Source organism: Anomalospiza imberbis, chromosome 7 (genome assembly GCF_031753505.1).
Source record: "Anomalospiza imberbis isolate Cuckoo-Finch-1a 21T00152 chromosome 7, ASM3175350v1, whole genome shotgun sequence".
NCBI lineage: Eukaryota > Metazoa > Chordata > Aves > Passeriformes > Viduidae > Anomalospiza > Anomalospiza imberbis.
The window spans coordinates 21,501,934-21,514,120 of record NC_089687.1 but is presented as its reverse complement, the minus strand read 5'-3'; the positions used below and the strand labels follow the sequence as shown (position 1 = coordinate 21,514,120).

The 12,187-nt window shown below is 35.8% G+C and overlaps 1 protein-coding gene across 6 annotated transcripts in view; it reads left to right on the top strand.

Annotated features, from left to right (window-relative positions):
- GPR155 (G protein-coupled receptor 155) overlaps positions 1-12,187 on the top strand; it is a 36,480-nt gene that overhangs the window by 17,701 nt on the left and 6,592 nt on the right. For 5 of the 6 annotated variants that reach the window (XM_068195918.1, XM_068195916.1, XM_068195915.1 and 2 more), the window contains 10 exons: positions 337-736; positions 2,076-2,241; positions 3,463-3,618; positions 4,655-4,738; positions 6,033-6,153; positions 7,429-7,513; positions 7,595-7,685; positions 8,655-8,928; positions 9,575-9,676; positions 11,274-11,407. In XM_068195918.1, coding sequence (XP_068052019.1) covers positions 337-736; positions 2,076-2,241; positions 3,463-3,618; positions 4,655-4,738; positions 6,033-6,153; positions 7,429-7,513; positions 7,595-7,685; positions 8,655-8,928; positions 9,575-9,676; positions 11,274-11,407 — 1,613 coding nt within the window. Of the gene's footprint in view, positions 1-336; positions 737-2,075; positions 2,242-3,462; positions 3,619-4,654; positions 4,739-6,032; positions 6,154-7,428; positions 7,514-7,594; positions 7,686-8,654; positions 8,929-9,574; positions 9,677-11,273; positions 11,443-12,187 lie in introns of all 6 variants that reach the window. The other variant, XR_011000853.1, reaches the window with a different exon arrangement.

Below are 12,187 nucleotides of genomic sequence, written 5' to 3'. Positions count from 1 at the left end.
TTGGGATGACTCAAAGGAAACATAAATTGTTACATTGTTTTCTTTCTTTTTTTCTGTAAATGTTGGCTAATTGTAGGATGATTAAATTCTATTGGATGGTTAATCTTTGGTCTTTAATGTGTTCCTTAGATAACTGTTGCCTAATACAATTGCACATGCTTCTCTTCCTGCATTATCTTATATTGATTTTTAATTAAATGGATTCCTTCAGTTCTTTCTGGAGGAAACTTAAATTATTTTCTTTAGTTTTCAGAGAGCAAAATTTAATTTCAATATTTCAATGTATTTTTCTGCTAAAGTGTTGTCACTCATAACTCTTCATTTCCTGTCTTCTAGTTGAAGCTTTATATCAAACCACTTACCCAGAGTATCTCCAGTACATTTACCTAGTGGCTCCAATATCTCTTATGATGCTAAACCCCTTGGGGTTTATCTTCTGTGAAATCCAGAAGTGGAGGAATAATCGCACTGTGTCACAGAGCAAAATCAAAATAGTGGGCCTAGCACTCCTTCGAGTTTTGCAGAACCCAATTGTATTCATGGTCTTCATAGGAATTGCCTCAAACTTTATTCTTGGCCAGCAAATTCCTGAATACCTTGAAAACTTCCTTGATGGACTGGGCAGTTCATTTTCTGGCTCTGCACTTTTTTACCTTGGACTGACTATGGTGGGACAAACGAAAAAACTGACAAAGGGTATGTTTGTTGCACTGATCCTTCTCATCACAGCTAAACTGTAAGTTCAATTTATGTATTTTTATAATTTTGTTCTCTAGATGTTTTAAGCTCTGAATACCCTGGTCAGATGGCTTTTCTTTCAAGAATGTTATATTGGTAGTACACTTCACTTGGAGTATTTTGAGTGAGGTCTTCCCAAACTCCTTGATAGAATATAGCTGTTAAATTTTAAAGGAAATTTAGTAGACTACAAACCTGTCGTCAGGCTCTGCAGAGAAAGAAAATCAGGGGTGCTGTGCCTTCATGGACTGCCCGCAGGCCATCTGTCGTGAATTGGGTATTTGGGGAATTAGTAGCCTAAATTAAAATTTACTGAATAAATAGTTAGACAGTAGTGAGTTTAAGTATATTTGATTAGTATTTGTATTTTATTTGGCTTAAACAATGCATCTCCAAATTAGTTGTTTTTCCTTACTTTATCTATAAGTCTTTGAAACTACTAAACTGGAAGAGTGTAAAAACAGTCACTTAGTGCTCTAAAACTGCTTGACTTTTAAGCGTGAATAAATGCCAAGTTCTATTTAGAACTTACACTATCATTATCTTCCCTTGAATATATCTCAGGGAATATTTATTTATTTATTTAATATTAAATATTTTATTTCCTACAGAACTACATTTAACATAATAGAATGTTTGGTTTGTAAGTTGATATTGTAAAATTTGAAGGTGCATTTCAGTATTAAGTACAACTAAGCAGCAAAACTAAAGACTTAATCTGTGAACCAGCTTAATGACGAATTTTGTAATGAAAGAAAGGTGAAAAACTGTTCAATGTTGCCACTTTGCTTCACTGTATGCCTATATAAGGCTTACATTGAGTCTGTGTGAGGTCTGGGCTATTGCTGAAATAGCCTTGATGCCAGCAGTTTACTGGCCAAAACTTTTGGCATGGGGTACTTAAGCTTGAGCCCTTATTATATTTCAGACAGCTTGCAGGAAGGTGGACTGAATTTCAGAGCTGCTGACTGCTTATAACTACTATTACTGTAACAGTTGAAAAATGAGAGGGTTTTTAATGTTTTACCATCCTAAATTTGAAGTTTGTACAAAGAATGTGTCTGCACAATCAGGGTAGCTGCTTCTATACCTGAGTTTGTTGTCATGTTTGTCCTTTTCATTTTAATGTAATTTGTGATGTAAGATTTTTAAACAACTGGTAAATATTTTGATAACAATGAAGGCAATTGTTCAAAGTGATGCCAGTATTTTGCTTTTCATAAGTAGTATTCAAACAAGCCTTAAATCTCTTTTTTATTCATTTTCTGGATAAAGAAGAGTCTATTGTTGTAGGTTGAGTAATATTTTTTCAATTACTTTTTTCCCCTTTCTTGCAGGCTCATGATGCCATTTCTCTGTAGAGAGATGGTGGAACTCTTGGACAAGAGTGACAGCGTGGTCAATCACACCAGTTTATCAAACTATGCATTTCTATATGGAGTTTTTCCAGCAGCACCTGGTGTCGCAATATTTGCAAGTCAATTTAACATGGAAGTAGGAATTGTATGTAGTTAAACTTTCCCAAATATGTCCTAACTTTGAACTTAACTTCTTTGATGAAATAAATAAATAAGTAGTCTTGAAGAATTTGCTTTTCTGTAATATAGATATCTTAGAATTACTTGTACTCCCAGGATCTTTCCTGGTGTCTTAAGCGTCTTGATAGTCCTCATCCTTTTTTATTTTTTTCCATTTGTGACTCTAGTAGAAAGAGATAGGATAACTTCAGATATGAAGAGCTTGTATCTTTGTTGGTTTTTGGGGTTGTGTTTTTTGTCTATTTTTTTTCAATGACCTTATCTTTTAGATGTTTTTGTAGGGGAAAAAACAAATTACGTTACTGACTTCAGTAAGAATAGTGTCATAGCTGAAAATTTATGGAAGATCTTAAGCTTTAACTGATTCAGTTGTGCTGCCCTTCAGTTAAATCTTGTGATAGAAAGCATTTTACTTTTTTTTATATGTACATAGTAGAGGGTAGCTTTTCAACTTTAAATAGAAATTTTAGAATTGTTTCTTCCACTTGAAGTGATATTAACACACTTTTATTGATTTTCATTGTTTTCAATGGTTTCTGTTTTGGAGCTGTTTAGATGTATTTGTTTTTTTAAGAAAAAAGGATAATAAAAGTAAATCTTGCAAGATAATCTTGCAAGATAGAATTTTATACTCTACAAACTTAAGAAATTTCTTTAAAGCAGAGTCTCTAGTATAAGTAACAACTCACTTCCATCACTGTGCAAATTCAAGAAAATCAAAAGACAATGAGAAGCCAAACTAGAAATCACTTGCAAATATATATCGTTTCTTCTCATGAATTGGTGCATATTAATATTTACATAGCTACATGTTTGTTTTTTTTAGTTATTTATGGTGTGAATGTTTATATCCAAAAGCAAATTGTGACAGTGTAAATTCACCCCTAGACTGCAGTCATTAGTATATTTGACACCCATGAAAAAGCTCTGTAGAAATCTGCAGTAGGAAACTCTACTCCTGCTATTTCAGAAGCTTGTTAAAATTTTCAGCTTAGCTCTGTGTATAAACCAGATACTTTCTGGCTCAAATTCTAATTCATTTGTTATAGAAACAGCTCATTGTTTGTTAAAGGTCTATGTATGTTTAATTCAAAGGTCCAATTTTGCCAGTTGTTGTATTTCTGAAAGCAGATTATTTAGCTTGAGATGTCATTATCTGTTGCTGTTTCTGTTCGACTCTTGGCAGATTACCTCAGGCATGGTGATAAGCACGTTTGTGTCTGCCCCCATAATGTATGTTTCTGCATGGCTGCTGACCATCCCATCCATGGACCCCAACCCACTGGCAGCTGCACTCCAAAACGTCAGCTTTGACATCAGCATCGTCAGCCTCATCTCTCTGGTAGGTGCTGCTCGCGTGAGACACAAAGGAGCTCTGCTCAGGGCAGCCTGGCTGCGTAAGCACCAAACTGAGTCATTGGAGGAGTTGTATTTCCTCATCATATCCTGGTGCAGAGGGATGAGGAAGGAGTTAAAAATCCTGATTAAGCAGTGGGTCTGCTGGAAAGATGCACTGTACAGAAAGATGAGTGACTGAATTAGAGCATTTAGTGCAGGACTTGAGAGGTTTTTTTCTTAGGTTTGTTTTCTTGTTTTAATAACAGGGTGTGAGGGAATTAAAGTGGTAGCTTACACCACAGACACTAGTTACATCAAGCCAAGTGAAGTGCTTGGATATCACAGTAATGAAGGCTGTGTACAAACTTCAGCTCCAGAAATGTCAGTGCATATTTGTTTAATGAAGTCTTAATTAGCATTAATGAAATAGTTTAACCTGAAAAATGTATGTTTATCAAATTCCTTTACTAGAAATTATTTTCTTAAAAACTGGGTTGATAATCCAGAAGTCCAATGTTAATTTTGTTTTGGTTTTATAGAAAGTACAGATAGTATGATTATTTTATTTGCTTTTTAAAAATAAAAACATCCATGTTGGAAGGAGTTGGAATTTTCTGAAGTTGTTGTCTCACTGAAGTCCTCTTGTCTTGAAACTGTGCCTGAAGGGAAGCCAGAAGTGAATGCTAATTCTTGCTGGTCAGATAATTTTGGGAGATTCAGGGGAGGTGGGTGTGGATTTTAAATTCTAAATTGCCAGACTACACTGTGGTCATTTGTGTCCTGAAGAACGAACAGGTTTCTGCGTGCTCCAGGCAAGCACTTGGTCTTTCCTGAAAATACTTCACCAACATGAGAACACCAAGATGCATTGCTTTTTCTAATCACAACTGCTGAGGCAAAGGGGCTGGCAGCATACTGTAGCAGTCATGTTGCTAAGATCTGTTGTATATTTAATTTCACCATCATCTGCCAGAATACTCATCTTGTTCTTTTGGGTTTTGTTTTAGTCTTAAATTAATTTTTCTTCTTGTATGTTACAGACCTGGTCTCTTACTGTTGTTGTTCTGAGTAAGAAATACAAACAGATTCCTCATATGATTACAACAAATCTACTTGTTGCTCAGGTCAGTAGTAAGGAGAATGCTGTTGTGTGAGGTTTAGGGTTTACATATTTTCTAACCATTTTGGAAGTTTGATTTTTACAGTGATATCTTTATAGCCAGCTGTGGAGGACAGGTGAATCTAATGTGTGACTTGTCTAAACAATTTCAGTGCTGTGAAATACACCCTTGAAGAAAATGATAGTTAACGTGGGCACTGTGATTCCTAAACAGAACTATAAACAATCAGAATGGAGTAGCTTCTGAGATGTTTTCTGAGTTATTGACCAAAACTGTTGAGTGCACTTCTGTTTCAATTATACCCATCTGAAGCTGGCAATACCAGGAGCAGCAGCCTGTGTTTGACTCTATAGTGACCCTATTCAAGGAGCTAAATAGAAAAATAATCCCTATACTGGTTTATGTCCCTGAAGCTCTTGCTGAGAGATTAGCAGGTGCAAGGATGTGCAAGGGTGTGTGGGAATGCATGGCTGGTGGCTAGGGAAAGCCAAAGCCAAGTGGCTCTGGATTAATTTTAATTGTTATTTAATCTGAGAGAGAGTTACAGAGTACATGCTCCTTATTCCCTTGAAGTCAACTGCACAACTGGAGCAGCCGGTGCTTGTATAACATCTGTGTGGTAGTGCTTTCTGAAGTGTTCTGTAGATTTGGGGTTTTTTTTAATATGTCTTTATATTGTGAATTCTCTGAGCTCTGATCATCGAGTCACGTTTGAAAAATGTCATGTATGAGAACTGCAGGTGCTTCTGTTCTGTACCAACAAAGCTAGCTTTCATCTTAAAAAAATAGAACTATTGTGTTACTGTTTCCACAATACTTCAGCCTATCTTTTCAGATTCCTTCAGTGTTAAACTTAGCATATATGCAATATCACTGGGTGACAACTGGTGTAATTCTTGGCTGAACAAATACCTGTTGCCCTCAGTTTCATGTGCAAATAATTTCCGGTAAAAGGTTTGTACTTGCCAAAAACATCACCATTTACTTACTATAAGGTATGTAAAGTTGGGGGGTTTACCTGATTTGCCTTATTCCTAGTTTATATGAGTTATATACTTGCTGTCAAAAAACCCCTCCTGAAAATAAGGTAGCATAGTCAAGTGACACAACTGTAATATTGAATTTACTGTGGCAGTACTTTACTTCTGAATTAAGTATTCAGTTCATAAAAACATCCTCCAGTGCATTTGGGGGTGGAGTTTAAAGTTTACTGCAGGTATATAGCTTTCTGTTCAGTTTTTTTTTTTATCATTCTGCTTTCCCTGTTTAAATGATGGTATCTTACTTTTCTTTCCAGTTTATTGCTTGTATTGGAATGGTGGCATGGAATTTCACTGTTAAAGAGAAAGACATCACCATCCAGATCCTTGTATTTATATTCCTCTACAGCTCACTTTATAGCACCTACCTGTGGACAGGTATGTCTTTTCTAGGCAGAGCCCAGGTACTGTAATGAAAGATTAATGCCCTGAAATAACGTTAATTATATTCTTTGGAGTACTTGTTCCTTTCACTTGTTTGTAGTTCTACAGATGGGGATACCTGGAAGTTGTGCTGAGGTTTAGTGTTAGGCACTGCTGCTGCTGTTGGAAGCTTCTGCCTGGGCAGGTGTGGCTTGCCTTTGCTGGATACAGTAGCCTGGCTGGTGTGTGACCAGAGACAAGAGCCTGCTCTCAAGGCAGAAGCAACTACAAATAGAGTGAATATGAGGAGCTGCCCTTCAGCTAGTCAAAGTCTTAACGATGATTTTTAATTAATGCAGAGTTTAAGATTTTAATTATTCAGCAATATGTAGATTTAAAAACTTTTGCAATGAAAAAATAGGAAATGCAGAATGAAGGGAAATACACAAGTAGCTTTAACACTTCTTTCCCCTGGAAATTGTAGTTTCTAAAAACAATATGTGTGCATAAGATTAATGCTGGAATCGGAATAGAAAGAATTGAAAGATACTTCAAGAAGCTTGGAGAACCTTACATATAGGATTAAAAGAAAAGAGACTTTGGACATTCAAGATATTTTTGTCTGGAATCTACAGGTTTAATTCCTGTGGTGTTTTTCTGAAGTGAGTTATATTTGTTTAGCTAAAGTACATAGCTCATGATTGGTGGGGCCTAACATAAATACTAGCTTTGCTTCCACATGAGAATGTTGCCGAGCTGCTGAGGTGTGATTAGGCTAGGCAGTTCCAGAAGGTACTCCCAAAAGAGTTCTACACGTAAAAATATGCAAAACTTTTTAGTTAAATTTATCACTGACTTTACAGAGGACTAGTCAGTTTTTACAGAAATGTTATAACTGAATACAACACTATTTGTTGATTGCTAAAGGGTATTGGATAGAAAACTGCTGTTAATCCCTGAAGAAATTAGTTACTTGTATGTTAAATGTTCTTATGACATCTTTTTTACTCTTGTGAACCTTTCTTAGCATTTAGAAGTGACTATTTAATATAAAATGTCCTGGAATTTTTTCAGTGTTTCACTAGTAACATGTGTTTTTAGACTGTGGGAATTTCTAATTTACTTTCTCAGAATACAATCAGACAAATGATTTTGGAATATTTAAAGGTCTGAGAATAATATTTTAAGCTATTGAGTAGGTCACATCATAGAGTTTCTAGGCTCTGTACTTACCAGTTCCCTTTTTAATAATAAACAAGACATTTCTTTTGGTTTTGTTTGGTTTTTTAGGTTTTCTATCTTTTTCTTTGTTTCTGTTGAAGAAGAGAGAAACAGTAAAGATTCCCATTGGGTTTATCATCATAGCTGGATGGGGGTAAGTTAATTCAAATGCATCCCTGCTGAATTAGTGGGAGCATGATAAATATGTTATGTACTTCCCATTTTGTTCTTTCAGAGTCCCAACAGTTCTGGTAGGAATCTTACTAATTGTTGGTGAACGTAACAACACTAGTATTGACTCTGCCTTTTTCTATGGAAAACATCAGGTATGAACATGTTCTGTCCTCGTCACTTCAGACTTCTGCCATGCTACGTGTGCAAGTAGCTTTCAGACAAAGTACAGGCTACTATGATAAAAGTATCATTGTAGAATGCTTATGTTTGGAGAATGACCTTCATGTTTAGGCAGCTGTGACTGAGGAAAAAAGGGAGTAGGTTTCTTAAAGAAAGAACTTAGGTGTGGTAATGAATTACAAAGCTCTTTTCCTGGTGACTAATTTGTATTCTAGCAGGATAGTTATCTAAAATTGTTATTATCCAATATCTAATTAAGGGTGTTTGGTCTGTAATAGATAGGATATGCATCACCTGTGTAGCAGTGACTGCTTGCACTATGGTAGGCTTCTCGGCACAATCATAGGTTGAAAGACCCTGAACTACCATTTTTACCAGCAAATAGTTCCTCTTACCAGAGGATATAAAGTGTACTAGCATAGGTATTTGTTATGTTTTGTCCCTCTCTTTCTTATGGACAGAGAGTCCATGAGTCACTCAGGATTGTTCATGTGGCACTTTCACAGGTACTAAATAGCCTCAGTGTGGATTCTGACTAACAGTGCAGATGATTAGGAGGAGAGGCTAATTAATAGGGTGCTCCCCATTGGCTAAAGAATGTAAATTAGAGCACACTCCTCTTTGGAATTAAAAGGCACCTGAGCAGAACTTAACCCAGAACACCGGTGATCCTGAGAGCAAGGGGGAAGACAGTGAGGGGATGTTTTTGGATTGCATGGGAAACGGGGGTCTGCGCTTAAAAAAAACAAGCAAAAAAGCTGAGTTACTCAGGCAAGGAAAATTAGTCTCTTTTAGTGCCATGAGGTGCAAGAGCAGTAAATATAGGAAACATAGTCTTGTTCAGACACATTTGTAAGTGTATTTAGAAAAGTACAGAAGTTAGAAAGACATATGCCATTATTTTAATATTTTTAAGTGTATTTTCATTGCTTTCTTAACAGATAATTACCACAGCAGTGATACTGTTCATCAGTATATTGATGTCAGGTATCTCACTGATGTGCATGAACAGAAGTAGGCAAGGGTCCAGCTATGGGGTGTTGAACCCATACTCACCACGTAGCTCAGTGGAGGAGGTTGAAGTGGAAGGGAGTGGGCAGAATCACATTTCAGCCACTATGACTCAGTCTTCTCCAGAATCTTCTGCACAGTCTTCTCCGGAATCTTCTGCACAGTCTTCTCCAAGATCTTCTGCACAGACATCTGCAGAAAGAGGTAGACAAAGTATATTTGTATAAAGAATAACTGGCTTAGGGTGCTATAAACTAGTATTTCAAATGTATTTCTGTAATGTCCTGGGAAGGACAGCTTCAGGTATTAGATTAGAACAGAAGAAAATCTAGATATAACTGCCCAAGTATTTAGGTTTGTCTTTCTAATAAAAGTTTGATTGTTACCATGGTAAGTGTGGTGTAAGTGGACAAGAAGAAAACCCTGTGGATGATTTTTATGTAAGAAGTGATGCCTTGATAAGGATGTGATAAATGCAGCCCATTAGACGTTTTAGATTGTTTACCCACTAAATCGTCTCTCTGAGAATGAGTTAAATGCCAACAGAAACACTCAATGTGTTTCTATTCCTTTTTGTATGCAGCCTTTTTGATCACCTCCTGGTTTTTTGCCTATGACTAAAAGCAATTCTGTTGCTTCAATGATGGTAGTGTTATGTTAAACTATTAGTGACCTATTAGTATTGTGACCCATTTACCCTCTCAACAAACTGGAAAAATTGTCCGTCTTCTCCTTTTGGGTTATTTTTGAGCATAATAGTTAAAGCTGCATAGAATATATTGTTACACTTGGAAAATAAATTATGGTAGTGAAGGAAGCTAACTGTCCTATTACTGTATATATTTAATAGGTTGCTGTTCTTGTCAAACAACAAATGGTGAATTATCCTGTGCTAAAGACAGCAAAGCAGTGTCAAATGCTGTTGAAAGCAAGGTTCCTCCAATTGAGACAGGTAAAGCAGTAGTATCTCCTTGTTTTAATACTACAGCCTGTTCCCCAACATCTGTGTGTTATTCTCATAAAGAAGCAGTTGGAGCTATTGTTGTTTTGGATGTCACTTTTTTACTACAAAGCTACTTTAGTGTGTTCTGAGCATTCAGACTTTACCTCTCCATCGTTTTCTTGTTTGGATGCTGGGAAGTTGAATGCAAAACCCTACTTTGCATCAAGCTTTTAGCATAAACTGCTTTTTTACATCCTCATATTCACATCTTGCATCTTTTAAAAAAGCCTTTGTTGTAATCAGGCACAGGTTTTGAACACTAAATAAGATCTAGAGGAGCAAGTGCTTATTGCAAATTAGATTAAATGTCCATGCTACTGTGTACTATTTATGTCTAGAGAAGAGAGATGGAGAAAATCGACTAAGAGGGTCTTAGGAGTCACTAAAATAGAAAAAACTGGATTGAACCGACTGCTCAACACCTGTCTGGAAACTGCATGCCCAGTGCATTCTTACTGTACATCACTGTCAGTAATCAAAGCTAGCTGCCAGTACAACTTGACTCTTTTTTCTATTTTTTTTCTTGTTTTCATGCATTCTTAACAAGATGATCATATCCTTATGCTTTGTTTGCATGCAGCATAAATTTCAATAAATCTAAATATTGCACACTGAAGCATACTTTCAGTTATGTCTCATCTCACAAAATGCTCCCTTTCTACCTATTGCCAACTATTTTATCTATTTAGTAATTTAGGCAAGCACCATAAGAATGTCTTCAAGAATAGAGGAAGGCCAATCTAATTTTCTTATCCTAAAAGATTAGGTAGAAAATACCTTATGATTGAGTGGAAATTATTTCAACCTCCTGAGTGAACACTTCAAAACTATAAATCAGGAAAAGCAAATTGTAATGCATACACTTGTGTAACTTTGGCTGCAATAATTACTAATTCTTCTACTATCTCACTGAACTGCTTCGAGTTATCTGGTACAAATTCTTATGTATGGCCTTGCCAGGAAGTTTTTCACTGCCATCTAGAGGAAGAGTCTCAGAATTTCTTAGAACTCTGTAGCTGGAAGAAAGCATCCATTCTCTTTTTGTTTGACTCTTTTCATTGGTAGAATTATGATCATGTTAAAAATACAGTCACAGACCTGAATTAAATAGGTTTGTCTGTCTGATGTAGAGATAAACAACACTGAGATGAAGAGTAAAAACATTAGAGCTGACAGTATATTTGATTTTTTTTCAGAAATAAATTTAAAATTTTAAAAATGTTCAGAGAAATATTTTTTCATTATTTTCATTAATTCTAGTAGTATTTTCTCAATGTTAAAACACATTCAGTTTTAATTAAATCTTTGAAAGAAAAATTCTATTGGAAAAACCTTTTTGTTTTAGGAGCACATGTAAATTTCAACTGTTTCATTTGAGAGTAGATGTCTGAGCAGGTTCTTGTCAAAGCCAGTATTAAATTTTGTGCGTGTCACTTCAGTAAAGATACTTAACAAGGTATTTTGAATCAGCAGGTTACATTAGCAAGTTCGTTCATGGAGTTCTCAAGATAGAAGCCTAATGAAAAATTTCTGATTTGTTTTTCAGTGGATCAGTGTATGAGTCACTGCAGTGCTCAGACATGTGTGTTGGCTCAGGAAGAGCAGCTTCTACAGACTGGAGACAAACAGCTGGCCAGACATGTGCTGCTGTGCTTACTTCTTATTGTTGGCCTCTTTGCTGTAAATATTTTTTCTCCTCATGTTCACTCATTGAGGTAGAATGATTTTTAGGAAAGCTATGTAGACAATCCAGTAAAAATCTTCCAGTTGCTTAAGTAAGAATTAATTAAATAAAATGGAGGCTATATTTTGGTTCCTTACTGAAAGAGGCATGTCATAAAATCAATTTTTCTATGCCACATCATAAGTTCAATGCAAGTTAAGATTGATGATAGTGAGCAAAATACTGGAGAACCTTAAAGGGAAAAAAAGTGAAGTTATATCATTATATCATTCATCACTACTGCCCCTCTTCCCAGTTTTCTCAAGAGTTGGTCTTCTTCCCTAGACAATTATCAATTAAAAATATAAACTGAATTCTGCTTCTGAAGGAGACTACAAAAATTGTTCTATCTAATCAGACTTATATTGGAGCTTGGATTTCTCTGAGGTGATAAGAATAATTTTAAGATTATTTTAAATGGGAAAATGCAATTCTATTTTGTTGGTTTTAGTGATGTTTGGAGCAACAAACACCACTAAAAGTTGCTAAGTTAGTGTTGCCACTCATCATTACTGACTCCAAGATGCGTTGGTTGTTGTTCTGTGTACAAGTGTGAAATACCAGAATGTAATGCATTGGAGATATATTTTTAATTTTTAACCATGTCAAAGGCAAGAAACTGCTCTCTGAATGTAATACTCGGTTGAGTTTGTTGTGGATGTCAGTTGGGAGAAGCATTTTTATTTGAAATGGAAAATACTGTGGCACAAATATATAATACTACAAAGCAGGACAGT